The sequence below is a fragment of the Panthera uncia genome (assembly GCF_023721935.1).
Source record: "Panthera uncia isolate 11264 chromosome A3 unlocalized genomic scaffold, Puncia_PCG_1.0 HiC_scaffold_12, whole genome shotgun sequence".
In the NCBI taxonomy this organism is placed as follows: Eukaryota; Metazoa; Chordata; class Mammalia; order Carnivora; family Felidae; genus Panthera; species Panthera uncia.
In genome coordinates, this window is record NW_026057579.1 from 40,074,578 (window position 1) to 40,099,307 (window position 24,730).

Consider the following 24,730-nt stretch of genomic DNA (forward strand, 5'->3'; position numbering starts at 1 on the left):
ATGATGCGTTCATCACACGTGAGACCCAACCTCGCTTTGCTCAGACGGCACCCCCTCCCTGCCCCTATCCCCTCCCGTGCCCGCTCCGTGCTGTTCCCTGGGAGCTCACCCCACTGCAGGCCGTGACCTTGGAGGGCCCCTTCGGGGACCACCCCCGCCCCCATCACAGCACCGACCCCACCGGCCGTGACTGTATCCGGCTGGCGGTCCCGCGCACTGCACCGCTGCTACAACAGAGCCGGGCCTGCGCCTGACGCGCACAGACGCGAAGTAAAGGTGCACAAATGGAAGCGGGTGGTGGCGTCCCTCTCGAGCGTGGACACTCCAAACTCCCCTCCTGGTGTCCATGTCCGCATTTGCCTCGTCCTCGGGGGCTCCTTTTGTTTTGGCATCCGTCACGCTCCGAGGCGGAGGTAAATCCCGCAGGGCCAGGGCCAGGGCCTCACGGGCGACCCTCCCAACTGGGAGAGGTGGGTGCTGGTCTGCTCCAGAGACCCGCTTTGCAGGGGCTGACACCTGACCTGTCTGCGCCCCACCCCGCCGTCCCCGCTTGATGGCGTCTCACCTCTGCCCCGGCTTCCCTCCCAGCCCAGGGGGCGCCCGCGGCCTACGGGGCCCGACGCTCCCGATCCCGATCCGGGTTGACTGCTGCCCCGCCCCCTTCGCCCTGCCTGAGCAACTGTTGCTAAAGGGGCGTGGCTCGACCTGGGAGTCAGGGAGCGTCCCGCGGCCTCATGAATATTTGAGTATTCAAATGACGCTCCGGCCCCGTTGCCATGGCGCCCAGGGCCCGCAACCCCGCCCCCGGAAGAACGACCGACCCCGAGTCGCAGCGAGCCCCCGGCGGCGGAGGGCGCCCAGGGCGGTGGCACACAGACCAACCCCTCAGGTGAGAGCCAAACACGCCTTTGGGCCCCGGGCCGCAGGCCTTGCTGTCTCCCCCGTGCCTTGGGGCAGACAGGCCGAGGAGCAGGCCCCAGGATGAAGCAGCGAAGCCAGTGGGGGACTCAGTGGTACCCCAGGTGTCAAATCTGGCCTTCCAGGGGCCCTGCGCAAAACCAATAGCCGGGCTCCCACTCACCGGGATAGGAGGGGCCCCAAGCCCCGCCTCTGGGGAAGATCGGGAGGCAGGGACCCAGACTCTGCTCTGGGAGTTTCCATGGTGGAGACCCACAGGGGACCAGGCCCTGCCCTCAGAGCTCCTCCCGCTGTGGTGAAGGCCTGGAGGGCAGAGGGGACCCAGAGAGCTGATGAGCCAGACCAGGGACTGGCATTAGCCTGGGCTGTGGGGACAGACAGCCCCATGGGTTTCCAACCTGGGAGGCTTGTAGGGCTCGCAGAGTGGCAGGGCAGGGGCTGGGAGTAGAGAGCCATGAACAGCACAGACAGGTTCCAGCCAGTGCACGAATGCGAGGGGACAGTGTTTACAGGCCCTGCTCCTTGGACCCTGAGACCTTTGGGCTGGACCAGACCGATGCTCTGGGCCCCGTCAGGGGTAGGACCTCTGCTCACCTGCTGTCAGGCACAGAAGGAAGGAACAGTGGGCTTGGCCCTTAAGGCTGCCAAGGGCATCCTGGGGCTGCAGCCTGACCAGCCCATGCACTCCCATCTCCACAAGGTTGGCAGGCCTGGGAGTGGGGTGGCCGGCATGTTGCCAGGAGGCACAGTGGTGGGGTCCTCCTGCCAGGCTTAGGGCTTTTCACCAGCTAGAGAAAGGCAGGCAGCAGAGGGAACTTGAGGAAAGAAATCCTGGCTGGAAACCTCATGGCCTTTGCCTCCCTGGATCCTGTGTGTTTGTGTCACTTTCCAGGTGAGGTCACTGAGGCGCACAGAGCCAGGGCTCGGCAACCCCCCCAAGGCCTCTGTCAGAGCCCAGCTGGCCACCCTCCCTGCCCTAAGCATGGCGGAGAGGATGCGTCTTGAACGTCCACAGGGGCTGATAGATAAGAACAGTGGCTGGTGACTAGCGCAGAGCCCTGTACGTTGTGGATGCAGCGGGCAAGCATCCTGCCCTCACAGAGCCCGCGTTGTCTTGGGGTAAGGTGCTCACTCCTGTTTTTGTTGTAAACTCCTGTTTACAACAGGATGCGTTGTAAAACGCAGAGGACCGTAGAACGAGTCAGACTTACAAGGAGAGTAAATCCAGGAAGGAGAGGGGGGAATACGGGGGCAGGGGTCAGCGAGGCCTCAACCCGAGTTGGAGGGAGGCGGCCAGAACATCCCGGGCAGACTTCTGGCTCTACCCCAGAGACGATTCCCAGGTCCGGGGCTTGGCGGGTATCTGCATCTTTAAGGACCAGTGCCGGGCGAACCTCGTGCAGGTGGCTCAGGGACACACTGAACAACGCCTGTGGGGCCTGGGGCTGGGGGTACTCAGGAGGGACAGCATGCCAGGGAGCCCAGCCCATGAGGGACAGTCCACTGTGGCAGACCTGGAACCCCTTTTGGAAAGAGGATGCAGCCAGCCACCACCTGACTTCTTCAGCCAGTCCAGGTCCCTCATCAGGATGACTGAAAGCACCTGAGGGCCAGTCCCCACACTGGCAGCCCCATGCATCTCGGCACCTGCTCACTTCTGAGCCCTGTGACCTCCGTCCTGCCTGTCTCACATCCCCTGGGCACAGTGACCTGGCCAGGAGGCCAACCCACCTCTCTCCTGCAGGTGCCCCTTGGGGACACATACCGCCCCCTTGCCTGAATGTTTGACCCGTGGTGGAAAAAGGCAGCTGCCTCAGGTGAGGGGGCTCAGCGGGCACGGGGGGCGGGGAACGCCTGAGAGCCTAGTCCTGGGCCCCCATGCTTGGAGACCATCGGGGGAGACGCACAGCACAGGGCCTGAGGCAATGGCTTGCTGCTGGTCACAGCTGACAGAGCAACCATGACCTGGGGCCAATGGCACCCCCCCCCCCCCGGGTCCCACATCTCACAGCCTACGTAGGGACCTCAGATAGGGGAGTCTAGAGCCAGTACCCCTCTTGTGGGCCCTGGAGGATGACCTTCCTAGACCCCAGTGGGGTGTGAGCTAAGGCTGAGCAGGGGACTGGAGGGAGGGGGGGTGCGCAACGAGACCCCCCCAGGTGGGGGGAAACTAAATGACTGACAGCCCCCCAGAGCCGGACAGGGGGAGCCCCACAGGGGCTGGCTGTGCAGGGGTTTAAGCCAGGCTGCAGATCTGAGGGAGAGCAAAGGCTTGGCATCGTTGCCTTCTGCCCATCCCCAGCAGGTTGGATGTGAATGGACCAGGCCTGGGACAAAGCCCACGGGCCTTGGCCGAGCACAGCCGATATCCTGGTGCGGGAGCTGAGCTGGCAAGGCCAGCACAACCCCTGCCCGAAGAGCAAGGACCCGGGCAGCCATGGCGAGCAGTTGGTAGAGGAGTACCTGTCACCTGCCCGACTGGTGAGTGCCAAGGGCTTGGGGGCTCAGGCCGCAGGGCTCCGCGTGGGGCAGCATCCCAGGGCTGGTGTCCGGCCTGCCCTCGGTCCCCAGCCCTCTAGGCTTGCCTGGCTGACAGACGTCCTCAGCCCTGCTATGTGACACAGGTGCTTGGTGACACAGATGTGCCCCAGCCATTCAGGACCCCAAAGGGAATGAGCCGGGCAGGAATCCCACAGGTATTTGCCTAGTACCCGCTGTGTGCTGGGCTCCAGGGACCCCTCTGTGAACCGCTCCATGAACCTGAGGAGCCCCTCGTTCAAGCGGCTGTCATCCCGGCAAGAGACAGGGTGGGGAGCCGTCAAAGTGCCCGGCACACAGCAGGTGCGAACCACCGGGGATAGACAGATAAAACACAAGCTCAGTAGGGGAGCCCGGGCGTCCGGGCCCAGCTGGTTAAGTGGGGGTCACTCCGGGGTCCCACCGACTGTGTCTGGGGCAGCTGCTGAAGGCTTTCTCCCACATCTGGGGCTGTCAGCCCCGCCCCTGTCCTGAGGCCCACCAGGACGGGGAGAGCCCTCGAGACTCCCGATTCCTGCCCAGCGACCCTTCTGGGCAGCTCTGCACGTCACCCGCTGCTGGCCATGCCGAGGGGGCAGACCCCGCCAGCTGCAGGCACCGCCACACCCACCCTTGTGCGGGGTAAGAGGGTGAGAGGCTCACGGAGAGGGGTCCCTTGGAGACCCTGCCGTGACATACTCACCGACGTGCAGCAGAAGGAAACCTGGCTGCCCCAGGCCCCCACCTGCCTCCCCAGCCAACTCAGAGATCACGGCGCGGGTGGGACTCGCCTGCCAGGCCCCTGTCCCCGCGCTCCGCACGGGCTCCTCTGTGCGTGCAGCCCTCCAGCCACCCTGTGAGCCCAAGACTTCCCAGTGCCTTGGTCCAGCATGGAGCACATCGGGACGGCCCCCCACCAGCTCCTCGACAGCCCACCCCGACAGGGCCCCAGGGGACAGAGACGGATTCACAGCTGCAGGCCACCTCCGTGCTGGCCAGCTCTGGGGTCCTGTGTCCCTTGGTGCCAGTGAGGTCTGGGTTCAGACACAGCGGACGGGCGTGTTGGAGGGGGCCAGTGTGCACAGAGCTCGGGGTGGTGCTCCTGTCTCAGGCACGCCTAGGGCCACGGGGAGCCCGGGCTGCCCTGACACGACGGCCTGCCTCTCGGAGGGGACTCGGGCACCGGTCGACCTGGGCACAGGGCTGGAGCGTCCTCTGCTGGACAGAGCAGCTGGCTGGGAGCAGAGCAGAGGCAGGGAGGGCCAGGGAGGGCAGTGACCCTCCCCTCCCCCACGAGGACCTAGCCTCAGCACCCACCGAGCACCACACACCAGGCGCCGGGCCGGGGCCGACTGAGTGAGCCCGCCGCGAGCACCCTCAGGGCCTGGAAGTGAGCTCATGCCAGAGGCCGAGGAGACAGGACACAGGCTCTGGGCCAGGCGGCTGCAGTCCGGGTGCAGGACCCCCCCCCCCCCCCCGCCCCAGCATCCGCGGAGCCACAGACACTCCCGGTGCTCAACGGAGTGTCTGTGTTTCATTTCCTTTCGTTTTGTGTTCCTTCTCGGCTGACAGTGCCCAACAGGGAGGATGTTTGCAGGGGTACGTATGGCCGCCGTGCCTTCCTCGGGTGGCCGGCGGGACACTCCCCAGGGGGCCCCGTCACACAGAAGGCTTCGTACAGCCTGGGATCCCCACAACCTCGGGCCCGGGCGGGGTGCGAACGTGCCACGAAGCTGTCTCCTCAGACCCACGTGGACGCCCACCTCAGACTGCTCCCGGGTGAATCTCGCTGACGCTCAGGCGCCCACCAGCAGTCCCTAACCCCTTGGCAGGGGGATCGCTGTATCCCGTGTGTCGTCTGTGGCCACATAACGCTGACCGTGAGCCTCCCAGACTCTGGCTCCAAAGACGGGCGTCCGTCCTGAGGCTGCCCTGCTCCCAGCCGCACCGCGGGCTCCCGCTGGGATCCAGGCTCAAGGGGCCACACGGGACCACCCTGCTCAGGGCCGACGCCGGGGGGAGCAGCGGGCAAACCCCACGTGCAAACTCGTGGGCTCCCTCTGCCAAGCCCAGCGTGGACGAGGCCACCTGCTCTGGGGTCTGTGTTGCCGCCCGCCAGGGAATGGGCGCACCGTTCTAATTCAGAGGAGTGACAGGCGTGAGCGGCGGCCTACCCACCCCCACATCCAGACCCTGCACACTCCCCGAGTCCCCACGCGCCCCGTCTCAGGCAAGTCCAATGTCCGGGGAGGAAACGTTTATACCGCACACATCCGAAGAAGGGCCTGTCCGTGAGACCCAGGCGAGCGTGAGGACCAGCGTGGCCCCCCAGCCAGCCTGCAGAGGGGGACACAACAGGCTACCTCGCCAGCCTCTCCCAGTTGAGAAGGGGGGGGCCCTGGTCTGGTGGCACTGACCCCCACCCAACAAATGTCTGGGTGCCCTGTGCTGGGAACACGCATTGATTGGAGATCGTTCTGTCCCCGGTGTGGCTTCTGTCCATCCCGGGACCCCCTTCTCCGCCTGGCTCCTGGCTGGGGAAAGGGCTGCTGTTGCGGACGACCTCCGTGACCCCCAGTCCGGGCCGCGGCGGCCTGGTCATCAGAGGCCCACAGCCCGTGTGCTTCGCCGTACGAATGAGTCTGGCCGACGCCAGGACCGAAAGCCGTACTTGCGATCGTGTCCGGACACGGTCCTCTCTTCAGACTCTGTCACTGAGAGCCGGGGCCTCTCCTGAGAGCCCGGAGCCTCTGCAGGTGCAGTGGGTGCCGGGCAAGCTGGCTTCGTCCCTGAGACTGGCTCACTGGGTCGTCCTACCTGCAAGCCCTTCTCAGCTTTCTCTCTTGCGGATTGGAAGCGAGAGGCCATTTTATTTTTCAGACCCACGGGCTCCAAACCTCCGGGGCCCCGTCCCCTCACTCTGGACAGCCCCCTGTCAGGGGCACTAAGGGGCTCAGCTCACCCCGCCCGCAGCGTGCCGGGGCCTCTCCACTCGACGTGACAAGCTCCTCGTGCACGTTTTCTGCCATCCAGGCTACCGCAGGAGACTGTCTCGCATGGCACAGGCGTCTGCCTTTTCAGACCCCCAACCCGGTCCCAAATCAGTCACGTTGTTTAGTCGTGTTGTCGTGCGGACTGCGGGAACCGTGCCTAGCTCCCGCGTTCTGTATGAATCCGCTATGGCTGCTGCGCTCCGTGACAAACAACACCCAGCCGCCGTGGGTGGGTCCAGGCATGCTCGTCCGCGGGTCCGGGGGGCTGTGGTTCAGCCACGCTCCGCGGACCGGGCGCCGAGCTCCGACACACTGGCTCTGTTCCCCGGGTCTCGTTCGGACACTGGCACCCTCAGGGCAGGCCCTTGTCTGCAGAGAGCCCCACCAGCCAAAGCCATCCCTGGCCGAGGTCAACACAGATGAGGCACGGGCATTTCTGCCCCCTGTTCCAGCCCCACAGCCAAAGGCAGAGACTGGGGAGGAGTGACCGCGGTCCAGGCCCCAGGGCTGACTCTTCGTCGATTTTTGCAGCGCGCCCTGGCCCAGGTAGATGACCTTCGACTGGTGGGCACGCTGGAGATGTGCGTCAGCACCCGTGAGAGCAGCCTGGGGAACTTCGGTGAGAGCCCCTCCCCGTCCACACCCCACCGCCGGCAAGGTCAGACTTCGTGAGGGTCCGTTCGCTGGAGGGCTCCCTGCCAGGCTTCGGTCTTTGGACCACCGCACCCCACGGGCCTGCCCTGCATCCCTCTTTCAGGGATCGGGGACTGTCTTGCAGGGTCAGTGCCCCGTTCTTAGAAGGAGTCCAGCTCAGAACCCTTTCCCTGGGGGCTTTAGGGTGCACAAGGACACTGGCTTGGGGGTTCCTGTGCTCTGGAACAGAGCCGCCAGTTGATGCAGGTTATGGTGTGGGGTGCCTGTGGCTGGATCTGGGATGTGGCTCAGGGAGAGGACCCAAGCTGTGGCGGCCCCGCCACACCAATGGGGCGCCCCTCCTCCGAGTGGACTCCTGGAGTCCAGGGGCCTCTTGGCCTTCCGGACGGGCCCGTCTGCTCAGGTGTCCCCTGCCCCGTGTGAAGCACACAGCCGCGAGGTTGCCTCCAGGACTCGGAGCAGCCATCGATCAGGGGCCAAGGGGCACGGATGTCTCCGGAGGGTGCAGAGAGGTGAGTGAGGGGTAAGGCTTAGTCTCTGACCTCTCCCTCCTCTGGCCCCCAGGGGTGCACCTGCCCAACCTCAGCCAGCTGAAGCTGAACGGTAGCTGCCTGGGCTCCGTGAGGTGAGTACCTGCCCCGGGATCACGGCGGAGGGGGGGTCCCCACCGAGAGCCTCCTGGCGTCCTGCTGTCTCTGTGTCCGGGCCCTAATGCCCGCCCTCCAGCCCCACTCTGGGACATGTGGCACGCGTCACCCACCCCCAGTTTGTCGGAGGCACCTGCTGAGAGTGACACACACCACTCAGAGCCTGTAGTCAGCTTCAGGCTGGTCACACCAGGTCTCCAAGGACCCACCATGGGGTGCCCGGAAGATGCTCCCCATCTTTGGCAAAGAGTCCCCAACAAGCAAAGGGTCTCCGGTGGGTGCCCCAATACCACCCAAGCCTTCAGGGTTTCAGGCGTCCCTGCGGCGGGGCATGTAAAACGTAATGGCACGTGAGTCATCAACTTAAGAGACAAAATTCAAAAAACTAAAGACAGATTAACGTCCTTTGTTTACGTCATTGGCTGGAAAGAGCAAAGCTGAAGCAACATCAGACTGTTTTTGGTGTCGGAGCAAAATGGGTTTTACGTAGCCAGGGCCGGCCAGCGTGAGGCAGGGGGTGCGGTCAGAATTGTGGAAAATGATCCAGACGTTTTAAATGGGCTCTCAGCACCCAGTCATGTCTAGGTGAGTCCAGAAAGGTATTTATGAAGCAACCTCCTTTGAATGCTTTCTTGATTTTCCTTATTTATACTGTTATTTATCAAATAAAGGTCAGGTGCAGCCCCAAGGGCCAGAGCAGAGAACGGGCCTCAGGGGGCACAGAGGGCACCGTGTCTGCAGTGAGGGTCTAGAAAGTGGGGTTTCAGGAACGTGCCTTGAACGTGCGGCTAAGCAGTGTTCTGACAGAGAAATCAACAAAGACAAAAAATCCTGTTTACTCCTTCCTTGTTGAGGCTTCAGATTAGCTCAGCGAATAATGAAGTGTATAAAACTCATAAACGAAAGGATGAAAACTACAGAGAAGTGGAACGTATTATAAAATTAAGAAATATGATACATCATTTGTAGCAAAACAAAATAATTCAATTCCAAGAAAACAAAAAAAAAACCCAATTCCAAGAAAAATGATTAGATCATAAATTGCAAGAAAACACGTTCTGTCCCTTGATAACAACAGCGACAAGTGTAGCAAGTCTTTTAAGTTTTCTCTTCCTGAATCCTGAAACTGGGCCACATGAGGTTTGCAAATCTCCACGGGCTGAAAGTGGACAACAGTTTGTAAAAGGAAGCTATCTAATTAAGCGTGGCAATCCAGTAAATTCATGTGCGGCTTAGCTGATAACAGCCAGACTAAGGGCATTAAAATCTCAGGCCGGGGTGGGGCGCCCAGGCTCAGTCAGAGGAGCGTGCGACCCTTGTTCTGGAGTCGTGAGTTCGAGCCCCACGTTGCGCGTAGAGATTACTTAAAAAAATAAAATCTCAGGCAGTATCTTAAGGGCTGGAAAATGATTTTGACGTAGCGTCTGTCCGTTCGTCGGCGGCCGAGAGAGAATTCAGCAGCTGAAATGTCGCGGGCGTGAAGGTGGATGTTCTTGACCACACGGGCTGAGCGTGGCTTAGACTCTGCGAGGCTCCTCAGCCCGCCGGCCCCCGCTGACCTCGCCTGTGGCGGCCTTCGCTTCCGCAGAAACCCTTCGTTTTGACTCGGTCCGTCAATTCTGGCTGGTGATTTGGGTCTCATCCAGGAAGTTCGTCCACGCCCCCGAAGTCGCGGGATTATTCTGTCTCTCCTTTAGTTCACTCTTACGGTCTCTACCTGTGAGGTCGCCTTCAATGGCGGCATGAGATCGGGACCCAGTTTTAATTCCGGCCATACGGTGAGCCCCTTTTCCCGACATCGTCTCTCCAGCAACCCCCCACCTCCCTACAGACCACTCTGCCACTTATCGGGTCCTCGCGCAGATGTGGACGTGGGAGCTCTCGGCGGCGTCTGTCCGTCTGTCCTGCACCAGTGCCACGCTGCCTGTATTCCCAGGGCTGTGTGTTCACGTGTCCGTGTCCCACGGCCTCCTCGTCGCCTTCCTTTTCCCAAAACGACCGGGCTGCTCCCGAACGCTTCTCGCATTTGACCTTTACGATCTGTTTGTCGGGCGTTGCCCGCACGACTCTTTCCGAATTCTCTTTGCGACGAAGAAAGATTCACCTGCTACCTCGGGTTTATTTGTTACCCATACACGTTCACGGAGATGGATATCTCTCCACCCGCGTGCTCTTTTACGTTTTTAACGGAGTCTTTAAGCTTCCCCTCGGCAGGAAGTTTGTTATCAGATAGAAAGCCTTCCGCCGCAAGTCACGGGCCGCTGTATCCCCCAGCGCGCACCTGGGCCGAGCCCGTTCCAGGCCACGGAGGAGGCGGCAGTGACCGGCACGCACGGGGCCCCGAGCAGCAGAGATGTAGTCTTTCCCGGTTAGGCAGAGCAGAAGTCGAGGCGAAGGTGGACGCCTCTGGCTCCTTCTGGCGCTGCGAGGGAGGAGCCGTTTCGTTCCGCTCCGCTGGGGGGGGGGGGGGTGCAGCTTGCTGGCCGTCTTCGGCGCTCCTTGGCTCGTCGGCGCCTCCGCCCCGTCTCTGCCCCCACGTTCACACGGCATCCTCCCTGTGTCCCCACCTGCGTCCCCACGTCCCCTTTTCATAAGGACACCAGACGAGATTAGCGCCCACCCCGCTCCGCGGGGAGCTCGTCTTAATAATTACACGTGCTACAACGCCTTCTCCAAACAGGGTCGCATCCTGAGGTGCTGGCGGTTAGGACTTTGACTTACGTGTTGCTGGGAGGGGGGACAACCTTCATCCTGTAACGGGCAACGTGCCCTCCTGCGTCTGATAGTAAGAACAAGCAGGTTCCCAGCGTCCCTCCTGCGTTTCTCTGTGCAGAACCGCGTCCTGTCACACTCTCCGGCACCAGCCGCCAGGAACAGAATGTCATCGTGAACGGAGGCGGCGTGAGCTCAGCCAGGAGCCACCCCTCCCGTCCCCACTGCTGCTTGGGACAGGGCAGGACATCAGCCTCCCTGAGACCAGAACTAAACGCCCACATGTTTACGGGATTTTTACAATCACGAATGGGGCTCCGTCTCTCTTGTATTTTCTGGTTGGTTACTATAAACGCAGAGAACTACGCTGATGTAGCGTAGATTTCTTTTCCATCAGTACAGCACTACCGACTTTCATACGTGGGTCTTGTCTCTGGCAACCTCGTGTCTTGATTTTCGACAGAGCAAAACTGCCAAGCTCTCCTAGAACCCCAGTAATTTGTTAATTCGGTCGGGGTTTCTGTCTTGAAGATAGAAAGACCAGCAACTTTCCCTTCTAGCCCACACGCTTCTTCGTCTCACCCGGTAGCCTCGGCGGGCCCGCCCCCCGGCACGACGTGAAATACGAGCAAAGGGGCGGCGGGCACGCTTGGTTTCTGTCTGTCTGAACGGGCGCGTGTCTCAGTTTCTCTGCGTCTGTCCACACGATCACGAAACGATACTCCTGGACCCCATCGGCGGTGGTGATCCTTCCCTGTGCATCTGCGGTAGGACTACTGGGTCACGCTGAGTTAACATCACTGTGACTTTGAATTCTATTTGCTCGGCAGTCTTCCTGTCCGTGCTCACGAGGGCCAGCCCTTCACCTGCCCTGTACTTCCCTGGCTCTGGGATCAGGGGTTGACGCCTACGTTGCCTCCCCCTTTAACTGTCCTTTTCGACCGCTCTATTTTTTAAACTTCTTGTGTACAAACTGTTGTGGAAGATCAACATTGTCGACTCCTTGGTGGCTAATTTGAACTTACTTTTAAAACCGGTAGGGGCGTCCGGGTGGCTCTGTCGGCTGAGTGTCCGACTCTTGCTTTTGACTCCGGTCACGATCCCAGGGCCGTGGGATCCAGCCCATCGGGATCCTGACAGCACAGAGCCTGCTTGGGTTTCTCTCTCTCTCTCTCTCTCTCTCTCTCTCTCTCTCTCCCCCTCTCTCCTCCCCCCTCTCTGCCCCTCCCCTGCTCTCTTTCTCTCTTCCTCTCTCAAAACAAATCGATAAACATTTTTGAATTAATTAACGAAAACCAGTCCAGGTCTGAGGACTGCGAGGGTTGGGGGATGACCGTCACCACTTAATTTCTTTAACCGAGTTTCGTATTTCCTTGCGTGCCCGCTTTATCTAGGTTTTCAAAAATGTTGGCCTATATTTTGTTTACAGTGTCTTCTGTTTTTTTGCCACTGCTGCGCTGGCTGTAATTCTTCCTCCTTTGAAACGCTGTGTATTTGTTTGCATCGTCTCCTCACCTTCGCTTCGCGGGAGGTCGTCCGGTAACTTTTGGCAGAGTCGGCTCTCGGCTCCGTTGGTTTTCTGTACAGTCTGGTTGTTACTCGTCTCGCCTCCATCTTTATTCTGTCTTCACTTCTTGTTCTTTTTGAAACGTGCTGTTGTCCTCTTTCCAGCTCCTTGAGCTAGATGCGTGGCTCTGTTGTTGCGATCCTTCTGGTTTTCTGAGGAACACACTTGAAGATGCAGCTCTGTCTTCCTGGACAGCGTTAGGCATGGTTCCACAAACTCCGCGTGCTTTGCTCTTTGTCATTAGTTCCAAATATTCGGTAATCTTCCTAGTGAATCTGAGATGAGGCAAAATCTGCTAGTTATTCCCCCGTACCCACTCTTCTGTGACAGTGGAACTCCCTGCTTTCAGCTGAGCACGTAGCCACCTAGCCCACCCCGCAGCCCGCTCTGGCCGTGCCCCTCGGGTCTGAACCGCAGGCCACGAGCAGACTCTGAAAAGAAATGGAACGGAACAATAATACCATCTCAGAAATGAAGACACACTCCAAAGAGATCCTGCAGGAAACCCAGCACAACGTGCCGCGTGGAGAACAGGAACGGTCAAAACGACCACACCTGTCCGTAAATGGCGTCTGGACGGACCACAAGGATGGAGGGCAGGCAGAGGGTCTGCTGGGCACGTAACTGTAATCGCTTCAGAGGGAAACCGAAATGATGGAACAGAACAAATAGTTAAAGTTTAAAGAAAACTTGTGAGGGGCGCCTGGGTGGCTCAGTCGGTTGAGTGTCCGGCTTCAGCTCAGGTCACGATCTCACGGTTCGTGGGTTCGAGCCCCGCGTCGGGCTCTGTGCCAACAGCCTGGAGCCTGCTTTGGATTCCGTGTCTCCCTCTCTCTCTCTCATTCTCTGTCTCTCTCTCTCAAAAATAAATAAAAGTAAAAAAAATTGTTTTAAAAAAAGAAAACTTGTGAGACACAAAAGAGGACTTTCAACCACACGTTGAAGGGAAAAATCGAAGGTGGCCAGCTAACACTGGAACACACCCTAACGAAGTTACTGGACGTGAAGATGAAATCTGGAGGCGGTCAAGGAAAGGCATCACCTCCTCCCTGAAGGTGAACCAGTCATGTGGTTTCCCTCGGGCCTCTCTACAGAAACACTCAAGGCCAGGAGATGGGGTGACGCCCACATGCCCAGTGGAAAGAAAGCAGGAACGGGAATTCCACGCCCAGCCAATGCTTCGGATTAAGTTACAGATCAAGGAAAATAGTTTGATTGGCCCCTCTCGAAGAAGTCACTAGACACAGACCTCAGCCAATTAAGAGATGATGGGAAGATACACTGGCTGCAGCGGACTGGGGGTGAACGCGGAGACCCCGTAACGGGAGCGAAGTTCACAAAGGTGACGTGAAGGTTGGGGGGACGGCAGCCAGGTGAGGCTGTGGGTCAGACGTCATCATGGTGGGGGGAGGGGGCATGTGCACTGGAAGGTCTGAGGAAGTCACCAAGCCGTGCAGAAAAGCCATCGGATGTCACAGGGCTGGGAGGAGGACACAGGAACAGGAACAGCTAAGCAGGGAGAAGGGCAGACGCCAAGTCCCGAGGCGAGAAAACGCAGGGGTGCGCTTTCAGGAGCACAGGAGTCACGCTGCAGCGACTGGTCCCCACCCTCACCCCAGGCCCCGGCAGGGAAGCCCCCCAACGTCAAAGTCCCGGCAATGCAGCTCTTCTAAGCAGCATTTCAGGCCCTCGCCCCCAATTCGAATGCCCAAGAAGCTATTAATGGTACAACTAGAAATATTAGGGTGCCTGCAACACGACACGGAAAAGTCCCGGGGGAGACTAGGCAATAGAGGGAGGAGAGTAAAACCCCCAAACTTCAGCAGATACTGCGAGAGACACGGAAGATGTGGCTTCTTGGCATCTTCAAAACAAGAATAGCATGCTACGAAAAAAGAGCAGAGGACAATGAGGGGCACTTAAGAGTCAGACATGGCGGCCAACATAAAAACATCAGCAGCAATGTTGGAAAATGAGCAAATCTCCCAGAAAGCAGAAGACAAGGCAGAGAGATGGAAACGGGAGAGAAGATAAGAAAACGAGGGTCATCCTCAGACAACCGAGGAAGGACTGGTAGAGCTCCAGATGTGAGAACGGGGAACACGGAGAGAGAAATACAAAAGAAATGCCATCAAGAACCTCCCCGAACCCGATGAAAGGATACACCCTGTCAGGGGGCACCCAGGAATGAAGGGCCCCTGCAGGCAGCAGTGGGCCCAGAGAGCCCCAGCGTTGTTCTAAGATGAGGCAGCACCGGCCTGCCCATCTGCAGGGGAGTGGCGGCAGAGGGAGGGCGATGGGCCAAGACAAGGCTTGGGCAGGGGACGGCCCGGGGCAGGGGTGGGGGAGGTCTTGCAGGCACAGCTGGCTGGCAGAGGGGGTGTGACTTGGGGCAGCCAGCCACAAGCACGGCCCAGAAAGGGAGTGGGGCTGATCCCACCGGGGCAGGGCCGCCTTGCCCAACCCTCCCTCCCCGCTGCACCAGATGGTGGGTGGGTGCGGCTCAGCCAAATAACCCCGCCGCCAGACCCAGCCCTGGGCGGGGTTATTTGGCTGAGCCGCACCCACCCACCATCTGGTGCAGCGGGGAGGGAGGGTTGGGCAAGGCGGCCCTGCCCCGGGAGGCTGCAGCAAGGAGGGAAGGCAGGGAGGCAGGGGGCTCCGGGGCCCTTTCCTCAGCCTGGAGGCTGCCACGCACCAGCCACAGGTCATGGGCAGCCCTGCACCTGGAGAGAGCCAGATGCGGGTGGTGGATGGGCTCACGGCATAGCACAGGGCCTTCGTGGACGCACACGTGGCCCTCCAGCCCAGGACGGCGCTGACCAGCCGACCCTGCCCTCCACAGAGACCTGGGCACCTCCCTGGGCCGCTTGCGGGTGCTGTGGCTGGCCCGCTGCGGCCTGACCGACCTGGATGGCATTGGCTGCTTCCCGGCCCTGAAGGTGGGTCTGTGGTGCCCCGGGGCTGGGGAGAGGGTGCCGGCCAAGCCCTGGCTGAGGCCCCCTGCTGTCCCAGGAGCTCTACGTCTCCTACAACAACATCTCAGACCTGAGCCCGCTGTGCCTGCTGGAGCAGCTGGAGGTCCTGGACCTGGAGGGTAACAGTGTGGAGGTCCTGGAGCAGGTGCGTTACCTGCAGCTGTGCCCGAGGCTGGCCACGCTCACCCTGGAGGGCAACCTGGTGTGCCTGCGGCCAGGGCCCAGCCCCTCCAACGAGGTGCGTCCGGTGGGCGCCTGGGGAAGCACGGGCACGGGATGGGGAGACACTCTTGGCCCTCCCACGGCCCCAGGGGCCTCTCCGCCCACCTGGACGCTGGTCATGTCTAGGCAGGGCGGCGGGATCGTCCCCGGGCGCGTCCCCCAGGCACAGTCCCCCTGCGCCCTGTGACTTGTTCACCGGGAACTCATTCTCTGGTATCGCCGGAGACCTTCTAGGCCAGGACCGGACCCCACGGGGCCACGCGCACACAGGCCCCCAGCCCACGCACAGACCCCCGTGAGGCCCACGCACACACCACATGGAACCGCGCGTGTCCGGTACGGTCTGCACATGGAATCACACACGCACACTCACACACAGCCCCGTGCACGCCCGGTCCAGAGCCCCCGTCATCTCCCGCAGGACTGTGCACACCCCACACGGCTGCCCACACCCCCGCACTGCCCGTGCCCAGAGCGCACTCTTCCTGCCCTGCTAGCCTCCACGGGGTGGTGGTGCCCAGCTAGGCCACAGCTCTGGGCTCAGGGGAGCTCCACAGGCCAGAGGACACCACTGGACCTTGGCTGTGAGCCTAGAGGGTGAGTTCACGTGCCGGGGGCGGGGGGAGCCCAGGGTCCCCGCAGTCCCTGGTGGCCAAGAGTGACCCAGGCCGGCACCCACAGGAAGGTCTGGAGGAATCGGCCACGGGAGGGGCCCCGCTAGACCCAGGCCCGCCACGCCCTCTGTCCTGCAGGTGCCCCCCGGCTACAACTATCGGGCAGAGGTGAGGAAGCTCGTCCCACAGCTGCGGGTCCTGGATGAGGTGCCAGCCACACACACGGCCGTGCCGGCCCCCCGGGAGCTGCGCCAGGACTGGCTCATGGTGAAGGAGGCCATCAAGGAGGGCAGTGTCTCCGAAGGCCTGTTCCCCGGGCTGGGTATGGTGGCCACTCCCCTGCCCTCTGGCAAGGGCTGCCCTGCCCCGCCTGGAGACCTTACCGGCTGGAGCCCCAGAAGATGCCCCCCCCCCCGCTGCCCCCAGGAAGAGAGCTCTGCACCCCCCCAGCACTCCCCCAGGCCTTTCAGAGATGAGCAGCCATATTTCACATCCCTTGTCAGCCTTGACTTTCTGTCCCCAGAGCCCCGCATACCTGCCCCCAGGCCAGGATAACCTCCCTGTGAGCAGAGCAGCGCCTGGTGGGGTGTGGGCCTGCAGACACACAGACACATGTTAGGGGGCGGGGGTCCCTGGCCTGTGGACAGTGTCACGGGCTGGTCGGCTGGCGTGTGCTTCCGTGACCTCTGACTCTGACCCTTGGGTAGATCATCCCCACGGAGCCCCCATCCGGACACTCGGCTCCCAGCTCTCCTTGCCTGAGACCCAGCCACGGGCCCCCAGGCCACGGCCCCTCTCCCTACTGGTCACTGGGGGTCCCCTGCCGGGAGGCCTGCTTCTCAAGGACCCAGCTCCACAGGACGACACCAGTAACCTCACCCACGGTAACTACCCACCTCTGCACAAAGCTGACCCCGCAGCCCCTCAGCCCCAGAACAGACCCAGCCACCCCTCTTCTTCAGGTGCTAGCCGAGTCCTCTGCGGAAACCCCACCAAAGGCCTGCGGGAGCGTCGACACCAGTGCCAGGTGTGGCTTGTCACCCCCAAGTGGGTCACAACTGCAGTGCTACCACAGGGGACCTGTGTGCTGGCCTGGCAATGCCCTGGCCTACAGTCACTGCTGGCCAGAGGTCCCAGCCTCCCCAACACCCTGCACAGCCAGATGAGTCCTGCCTTCAGGGTGCCCCCCACCTAGCCCCCTTGAAGGCTGTGCCCCCAAACCAGCCCCTTCTCTCCTCAGGCCTGGACACCCCCGGAGCAGCTGGCCCCACAGGAGGACCTGGCTGCCAGTGCCTCCACCCCAGGGCCTGACCCTGCAGACAGCAGTGACCTCCTGGCCTTGGCTAGGCTCCAGGCCCAGAGGGAGCTGCGCCTTCGGTGGGTGCCCCTCCCCCTCCCAGCCCCCAGCCCTACCACTGCATGTCCTGGTTTGGTGGGAGGTCATGGCGGGGGGGGGGGGGGGGCTGCCTAGGTACCCCGGATGGCTGGGGCAGCTGGCCGTGGGAGCCTGAGGCTGGGGGACCACCCCAGAGCACATTCGTTTGGGAACGGCCCTAAGGGCAGGGCTGCACCCCCTCCCCCCTCTAGTCCCCTCCCCAGTAGGTACCTGGAGTCCCAGCAGGAAGGTGCCACAGCCCCCTGGGGCCCACGGGGGGCGCCCGAAGAACAAGAGGACAAATCTAAGCCCAGGACTCCCTCTGGCCCCCAATGTCTGGTCCCAGGTACTGAGAGTGACCCCACTCACTGCCCCAGACCAGCATTCATCGGCTTGGGTCCCCTTCCTCAGCTGGACTCTGAGAGGGGCTGTAACGGGGAGGGCCTCTCCTGATGGTGGGGACTTAGAGTCAAGGGTTCTAATCCCAAGTCCTCCTCCCCTAAGCGCTCGGGATAATAATGCCCCAAGGGCTGGACAAAAGGGGGTATGAGCAGGGGCTCTGGACTGAAAGAGAGGGCAGGGTGGCAATGAGTGGCCAGGACAGTCCCACTGGGCAGGGTGCAGGGCACAGGCCAAAGGAGGGGAGAGGCCGCCAAATGGGCCAGGGGACTGAGGTGGGGAGGGTGCTGCCCTTACCCTGCACACAGGGCCTGTGCTGGGCCCAGGACGCGAGTGTCCTGCATGGAACAAACATGGGGGGGGGGGGGGGGGGTGGGACCCCCCCCCCCCCCCGGGCCCGGGGGGGGGGCCGCGGGGGGGGGGGGCCCAGAAGGGAAAAAGGGGGGGGGGGGGGGGCGCTGTAGAGACCCTCACGCAGCAGGGCCCAGGGAGGCTTCCTGGAGGAAGGGTCTGAACTGATGCGCGTAGAACTGAGGGGGCAAGCCTGGGAAGGGGGCATTGTAAGCAGGGGCAGCAAGTACATAGGCCATAGGCGCTTTTTTTTAAATTTGATTTTTTATTTTTTAAAATTTACATCCAAATTAGTTAGCATATAGTGCAACAATGATTCCTTAGTGCCCCTCCCCCATTTAGCCCATCCCCCCTCCCACAACCCCTCCGGTAACCCTCTGTTCTCCATATTTAAGAGTCTCTTCTGTTTGGTCCCCCTCCCTGTTTTTATATTATTTTTGTTTCCCTTCATAGGCCATAGGCTTAAAGGTTGGCTGAATGACCCTCCTGTGGGTTGGGGAGTCAAAAGGGCCAGGATGGAAGAGGGACAGGACAGGCAAAGCCTGTGCCCTTCCTTGCACGGGCTTGTGCCTGGGCTGTTGGGGGTGGGGGTGGGGGGCAGACAGAGGACAGGCAGGGCAGCCAGCGGGAGTGGTAACAGACAGTGGGGACCCAGGGACAGAAGGGTACCAGGGCCTCCCACTCCAGGCCAGGTCCAGGGAAGCACTCAGTGGTCACGGCCACACCTCCCAGTCTGCCCTGAGGGGGGTGCCAGGGCCTCACTCTATAGCGGAGTGTTAGGAACTGGCCCAGGGCCACTCTTGGTGCTGCGACTCAGTGACCCAAAGCCAGAGCTCAGACTTTGTGGCCTCTGCATGCCCAGGAGTGGGTGTGGCCCCAGCAACGGCCGGAAGTCACAAGGCCACAGAGCCACAGCCTCCCAGGGGAGCACAGGAAGTGGAGAAGAGGGGTGCCGCTGTGAGGGGGTGAAGGGCTGGGGGAGGGGTCCCAGGGGACACTGCCACCTTGCTGTGGTGGCCCTCGCCCCATCTACTGATCCCTGTGGGGACGCTTGTCTGACAAGCTCTCTTTCCTTGTTTTCCAGAGTCTTCTAGGACCTCAGGCTGTAACCTGATCCCCTCTCCCCCTAAGTTCCCCTTGCCATCTGATTCCAGCAACACCTTCTGGGGGTCCACAGACCTGCAGTTCAGGAGGCGTAGGCTCAGAGCCCTAGGCAGCTTGAGGCCTGGCCCGGGTCAGGGGCTAGCTGCGGTGACAGCTCTAAGAGGCCTGGAGGTGGCCTCGGGGCCGAACCCTCGAGCCCAAGGATGTCCCAGCCCAAAGCCAGCCCTGGATCCAGCAGCCAGACCTCCCCGGCCTCCGGTGCGTGCAGCACCTGAACCCTATCACCCCAGCCCAATCCCACCCCTAGTGTAACCCCCCACCCGCTGCCAAGCTGGCCTGGACTGCGGGCCAAGGAGCCCCAGTGTGGTCGTGGGAGCCCCATGTGAACTCTGGCCTCATGGAACCCAGAGCATCTTGGAGAGTGTGTTGGGGGCGGGAAATAGGCTTGACATAAGAGGGACCCTTCTTGGTGGAGGGGAGTGGGGGGGTTGGGACTGCCAGGGGTGGACACAAGGAAGAGCCCAGGATAGGAGAGCCCAGTTCCCCACCGCTGGCCCCGCTGCCCACTCCTTCCATGGGGCCCGGCCTTCCCAGGAGGAGTGGTCAGAGCGGCGAACCCGGAGTACACAGGCTGGGCCCAGGCTGAGGTGGCCGGAGTGCAGCCAGGCCCCCCTCGCCCCCCCGACCCTGGGGGATTTGTGCGGGTCCTCGCCCACGCAGGGACAGGGCAGCCAGTGCCCTTCCCTTGGGATAGGGCACCCCAAAACCAAGCGAATCCGCTTTAAGGACTCTCAGGTGCACACGAATGCGGTTTACTTCGTAGGCGACGTTGGTTCAATAAATTGTGCAGCTGGCACTGCTGGTCTCCCGCGACTTTCTCCCAGCGCGGCCCATCGGCCTTGGGCGCCCACGCCCGCGCTGCCCTCCACCTTCTACACCCGAGCGCCCGGGTCCGCGGTGACCGGCGGGCAGGGGAGGAAGCGGAAGCCGTATCTGCTCTCAGCCGTGCTCTGCACTGACAGCGCTACCATCGGGCAGCCCCGGTCCACGATCCTCCTGCACACCTGGGGGGGGGCGGGGCCTGAGCGGCGCGGGGGCGGGGCCTGGAGGGGAGGGGAGGGGCGGGGCCGGGAGGGGGACCCCGCGGGAGCTCGGGTATCCCGCCACAGCCCGCACGCGCGCGAGCTCACCCGGACCCTGTGCTCCTTCCTAGCCCCGCAGTGCTCCAGGCACAGCCCGGCCTCTGCGAGGGACAGCGACGGGATGGGGTCGGCCGGACTCCCACTCCCCGCCGGTCCGCCCGCCCTCCGCGTCCCCCTGCGCTCACCGGGCAAGGCGGGCAGGAGCTCGGGCGTGCGGGTCTCGGCGGCCTCGGGCCGCGCCGGCACCTCCCGCGGGCGGAAGAGCTTGCTGGTGCTCAGCCGCGGCAAGAGGCCCCGCGTCCTGGTGGGGCAGGAGGGTCGTGAGGTCTGGAGCCCGCCCGCGGGAAGGGCAGTCCTGGAGGGGAAGGGGCCCGGGGAGAAGGGAGCCAGGGGCTGGTCCTGCAGGGCACGCCGCGTGGGAGCGCTCTTGAATTACTGGGGGGGGGGGGGCGGCGAGGACGGAACCCGGGGAGGTGGGTGGTGGTCCTGCACGGGAACCCGTCTGGAGAGCGGCCTCAGAGGGGATTGGACCTGAGGCAAGGGAATGGTCCCTTAGCAGGGAGTCTGGGGGGATGGTTTTTGCGGGGGTGGGTCCTGGGAGGCAGAGGAGACCCAGGGACCCGCGGTGCCCACCCGGGCCTCCGGCGTCTGGCTCCGGCCTCCCGCACCCTGCCCGCGCGCGAGTGTTGAGGCCCGCGACTCTGCTCCCCGGGGTCGGCCCCAAGCCCGTCCTCTGAGAGCGGGAAGCGGTCTACGGAGAGGTCGGTGTTGTCAGCGAAGATCCTCGAGACCGGGGTCACGCAGTGGGGGGCCCGGTGCTCGCTCAGGACCTGCGGGGCCGGCCGGGAGGGGCACAGCGGTCACCCCCAGCCCGCGGGGCTCTCCGCCCACCCCATCCCGGTCTGAGACGCACCCTGACCTCGCCCTTGGGGTTCAGGAGGAGAGTCACGCATCCCCGGCCGGAATGGAAGTGGACAGGCTCTTGGCCCAAGGACGACGGCGGCCGCTTCTTGGTGCCGCCGGGGCCCTCGCCCCAGACCTGCTGGACAGCGCGGGGCGGCGGGTGAGGGGCGGTGGGGGCCGGAGCAGAGGCCACGAGGGCTCGCGGGGAGCGGGGCGCACCGTAACGTGGTGCCGTGGAGCCAGCAGCGTGCCGGGCGGGAAGCGGTACATGCACACCGGGAAGCCGTACAGCAGCCGCCGCAGCGTGAGGCCGCCCAGGTCGGCGGTCTCCTCCAGCGACTGGTTGAGGACGCGCACGAACCTCTCCTTGCGGCTCACGGCCACGATCTTCAGGCTGGAGTTAATGGGGCTCGGCGGGTGAGCAGGGAGGGTAGAGGCACCGCAGAGAGGCTGGGGCACCCCTCCACCGCGGTCCTGCTAGGAGACCCACCCCTGCTGGGATCCCCCCCTCCACCCCATGTCACCCCCCTCCCCTCCCACGGAGGCGGCGCCTGGGATGCCGGTGCTCTGAGTCTGCACAGGACTCCTCTGTCAGGACCGTCTTACCAGGTGGGTCCCAGGGGGGGTTCCAGGGATCCAGGGAGAGACCCGTCGGAAAGAGGACCTCCATATGGAGCATCCTCTGGGGACATCGAACGTGAGGCCAGACTAACCTGCAGTACCCTGAGGCCGCACGTGGGAGAGGAACAGCTCCAGGGGTCAGATCCACAGCAGGAGGGATGGCCCTGGGGGCTGAGGGAAGCAGAGGGACAGCTCAAAGTACTGGGGAGAGTGGGAGGGAGCGAGCCGGAGCGCAGAGGAGGCAGCGTCTCACCCAAGGCCACCCCAGCCCCTGGGGATGAGGCAGGAGAGGCCCCCAGCGGGCCTTGCGCTGAGCTGTTGGGGAGACCGAGCTGCTGGAGACGGCTGTTTAGGGTTTGGGGCGGAGATCCCAGCCTCACGGTGGGGGGGAGGGAGGAGCCACCGGGGAGACCCGCTGTACCCCACCTTCAGGCAGTGCCTGCATTTCCCTGCCGAGGCTGCTCCGGTGTGGCTCTGTCAACTCAGAACTGCGGCCTGCAGCGGAGGGTGGCTGTCCCGTCACCTTCTGCACGCGATGAGGCTCAGCCAGCCAGCCACTGCCGGGGTCGGAGTCTGTGCCCCCTGAGCTGCTGGTGCCCACAGAGGGCAGGGAACACCACTCGACACTCTTGAGATGCTGTTCCACACGCTCTCTATGCAGCTCCGAGCCCCACTGGCCAGGCACCGGGGCCGGTGGGGATGGCAAGGCCCGGGGGTGCCTGTGGGCCACAGTCTGCTGACCTGCTTGCTGCCTGCTGGCTCTGGCTTCTGAACTCCAGCCCTGCCCCCATCTAACCTCCCCAAGGTGGGCGGGGCACCCTGAGTTGCGGTTCCCGTCCCTGGGACCCAGCCTGGGAGCAAGGCTCATAGATGGACTGTGATGGCTCAGGAGCCCTTTCCCTTCAACCTTCACCTCCTCCTGTAGATCAGAGAATTGACCTTGGGAGGTGTCAGCGCCTCGTCCAGGGACACTAAGGGGAGATCTTGGACTCTGGTGCACACATGCCGAGGCCCGCCCTCTCCTCCCTCCACCCCCACAGGAGTCCCTGACCAGCACGGTTACTTTTGATCTGAGTTGGACTTGATGTTGGCGAGGAGGTTGGGATACCGATGGGCAATGCTGTTCCAGTCTACGTCCTCCAGCCGGAAACCCTGGCCAGGAAGCAACAGGAACGTGGCTCTCCCCTCCCACGGGCCCACCGAGCCATGAAAGCACACGGGGGCCTTGCTTACCTCTCCAGTAGAGGGGACCTGGTCATTCTCAGAGAGGTCACTGGAGTCCATCAGAGTTTCTGCAGTTACCACCTGCAGAAGGGGAGTGGAAGCCAGTGGGCAGGAGCTGGGGAACGAGCCTCTCCCCTTGGACCCTCACCCGCACCCGAGGCACACATTTGCTGTGCATCAGGTGGGCGGAACCAGGGGGTTCCTCCCTGCCCTAGACCACGGTCCTGGGGGGACAGGCTTCCCAGGCAGGCCAGGGCCCCCCAGCGGAAGCACCAGCCTGGAAGGCACACCCTGGCTCTCCAAGGGAAGTCCAAGGAGGGCTGGGGAGGGGGACGTGGGAGGCAGGAGGGTGGGCCGAATGGGGCTTACCTCCACACTGCCGGTGGAAGATCGCAGCACGCGACCCACCCAGGAGGAGCGGGCCAGCTGCAGGAGGCAGGACCTCTGGAACGCCTGCAGCTCAGTCTCCAGCTGGGACTTCTCCTGCTCCGGGAGGGTGCGTGGGTGGGACAGGGCCTTCTCCCCACCCCCGGAGCCAACCCCTACCTGGCCCCTGATCCTCACCCCAGCCTGGGTCCCCTGACCAAATCCTGATCCCACCTGCCCCTCACCAGTTGGGCCTGTTCCTTCTGCCCTTTCAACTCCAGAGTCAGCTTCTGGATCTGGTTCTGCAGGAGCTTCTCCTGACTGTGTGAGCAACTGGGGGAGGGGCCATCTCAGCAGCCCCCACCTCGAGGTCAGTAGCCAAGGAAGGGAGGCGGAGGGGCTCCTGGCTCCTCTTCACTGACAGTGGAGGCCTAAGGGCACAGAGTTCCACCGGGCCGGGCCAGGTTGGGTTCTGAGAGGTGTGGGTCATAGGTCGAGTCTAGGTTCAGCGGCCATCGACATGTTTAGAGTCAGGGTCTGGGCAGGTTTACAGCATATTCACTCTTTCGGGGTTAGGTTGGGGGGTCAGAGTCAGGTAAGGATAAGGGCTAGAGGCGAAAGGCAGGGTAATTATCAGGTGGGAGCCCCAGTGGTTGGGGATGAGGTCAGACAAAAACCATTTCAGGCCAGGACAGAGGCTGGGTTGGGCTGAAGGACTGGCACTTTGCTGCTCACCTCTCGGGTGGCAGTCCGGCCACCTCGTACAGGATGTGGCAGTGCCGGGCATTCTGGCGGTTCTGGATGGTCCACCGCAGAGCCTGGATCTCCAGTTCCCGCTGACCCCACAGCAGCCGCAGGGTGCGGGGGTCCAAGGACTCAGGGGCCAACCTGCGATGCCAGCACCCTTGCCACTTGATCAGGCCCTGCCCTCCAGCCGACCACCCCTCCCTCGCTTCCTTACTGCAGGTTGACGGGGAAGACCACGGGCGTGGAGCTGGGCTTGGTGTCCTTCAGGCATGCAGGAGCCACTGGGTCTTTGGGTGTGCCAGCTGGAGGCTCCAGGTGGTCACTGACCGGCTCTTGGTCCGCCAGGGATAAGGCAGCCTGTTTCTCAGCTTTTTCAGCCTCTTGGCAAGGCTCAGGGGCCATTCTCGATCTTCCTGGGGGAGCTGAGATGGGTAGTGTGGCTGTCACCCTTGTGTCCCATGGGTAGGTACCACGTGGGGCTCTTCTTTCATGGCCACAAGTGTGTGCCTGTGTCTGACAGCCCTAGACAGCATCACTCCAAAAATGCCCTTGTGTGAGTGCGCGCGTGCGTGTGCATGCGCACGTGCACGCCCCCAGGACACCAGATTGCTGGCCACATGTGTGTCTATATCTGTGTGTTTCTGACCAGGACAAGGCAGCAGATAACTGTCCCCCA

The 24,730-nt window shown here is 62.6% G+C and overlaps 2 protein-coding genes across 8 annotated transcripts; one reads left to right on the top strand and one right to left on the bottom strand.

The window, feature by feature from the left end:
* Window positions 1-632: 632 nt before the first annotated feature.
* On the top strand, window positions 633-19,907 carry LRRC56 (leucine rich repeat containing 56). Of its 5 annotated transcripts, none has more exons than XM_049652660.1 (13): window positions 633-889; window positions 2,486-2,735; window positions 3,221-3,399; window positions 6,960-7,047; window positions 7,647-7,707; window positions 14,854-14,950; window positions 15,024-15,224; window positions 15,961-16,144; window positions 16,530-16,706; window positions 16,785-16,849; window positions 17,063-17,199; window positions 17,410-17,543; window positions 19,032-19,907. In XM_049652660.1, exons 3-13 carry the CDS (start codon window positions 3,235-3,237, stop codon window positions 19,361-19,363), a joined length of 1,641 nt encoding a protein of 546 aa, XP_049508617.1. In that variant the 5' UTR covers window positions 633-889; window positions 2,486-2,735; window positions 3,221-3,234; the 3' UTR covers window positions 19,364-19,907. The 5 variants fall into 5 exon arrangements, with proteins under 5 accessions (XP_049508617.1, XP_049508618.1, XP_049508614.1 ...); XM_049652661.1 differs by having other exon boundaries at window positions 3,224-3,399; XM_049652657.1 differs by having other exon boundaries at window positions 2,663-2,735.
* Window positions 19,848-24,713, bottom strand: LMNTD2 (lamin tail domain containing 2). Of its 3 annotated transcripts, XM_049652656.1 has the most exons (13): window positions 24,269-24,710; window positions 24,043-24,195; window positions 23,553-23,640; window positions 23,311-23,424; window positions 22,951-23,022; window positions 22,781-22,869; window positions 22,144-22,436; window positions 21,810-21,888; window positions 21,316-21,490; window positions 21,107-21,232; window positions 20,827-21,023; window positions 20,242-20,494; window positions 19,848-20,115 (listed from the first exon to the last, which is right to left on the bottom strand). In XM_049652656.1, the coding sequence occupies exons 1-13, from the start codon at window positions 24,454-24,456 to the stop codon at window positions 19,984-19,986; spliced, it is 1,959 nt and encodes a 652-aa protein (XP_049508613.1). In that variant the 5' UTR covers window positions 24,457-24,710; the 3' UTR covers window positions 19,848-19,983. The 3 variants fall into 3 exon arrangements, with proteins under 3 accessions (XP_049508613.1, XP_049508611.1, XP_049508612.1); XM_049652654.1 differs by having other exon boundaries at window positions 19,848-20,494; window positions 24,269-24,713; XM_049652655.1 differs by having other exon boundaries at window positions 19,848-20,494; window positions 21,113-21,232; window positions 24,269-24,711.
* Between the last annotated feature and the right edge of the window lie 17 nt (window positions 24,714-24,730).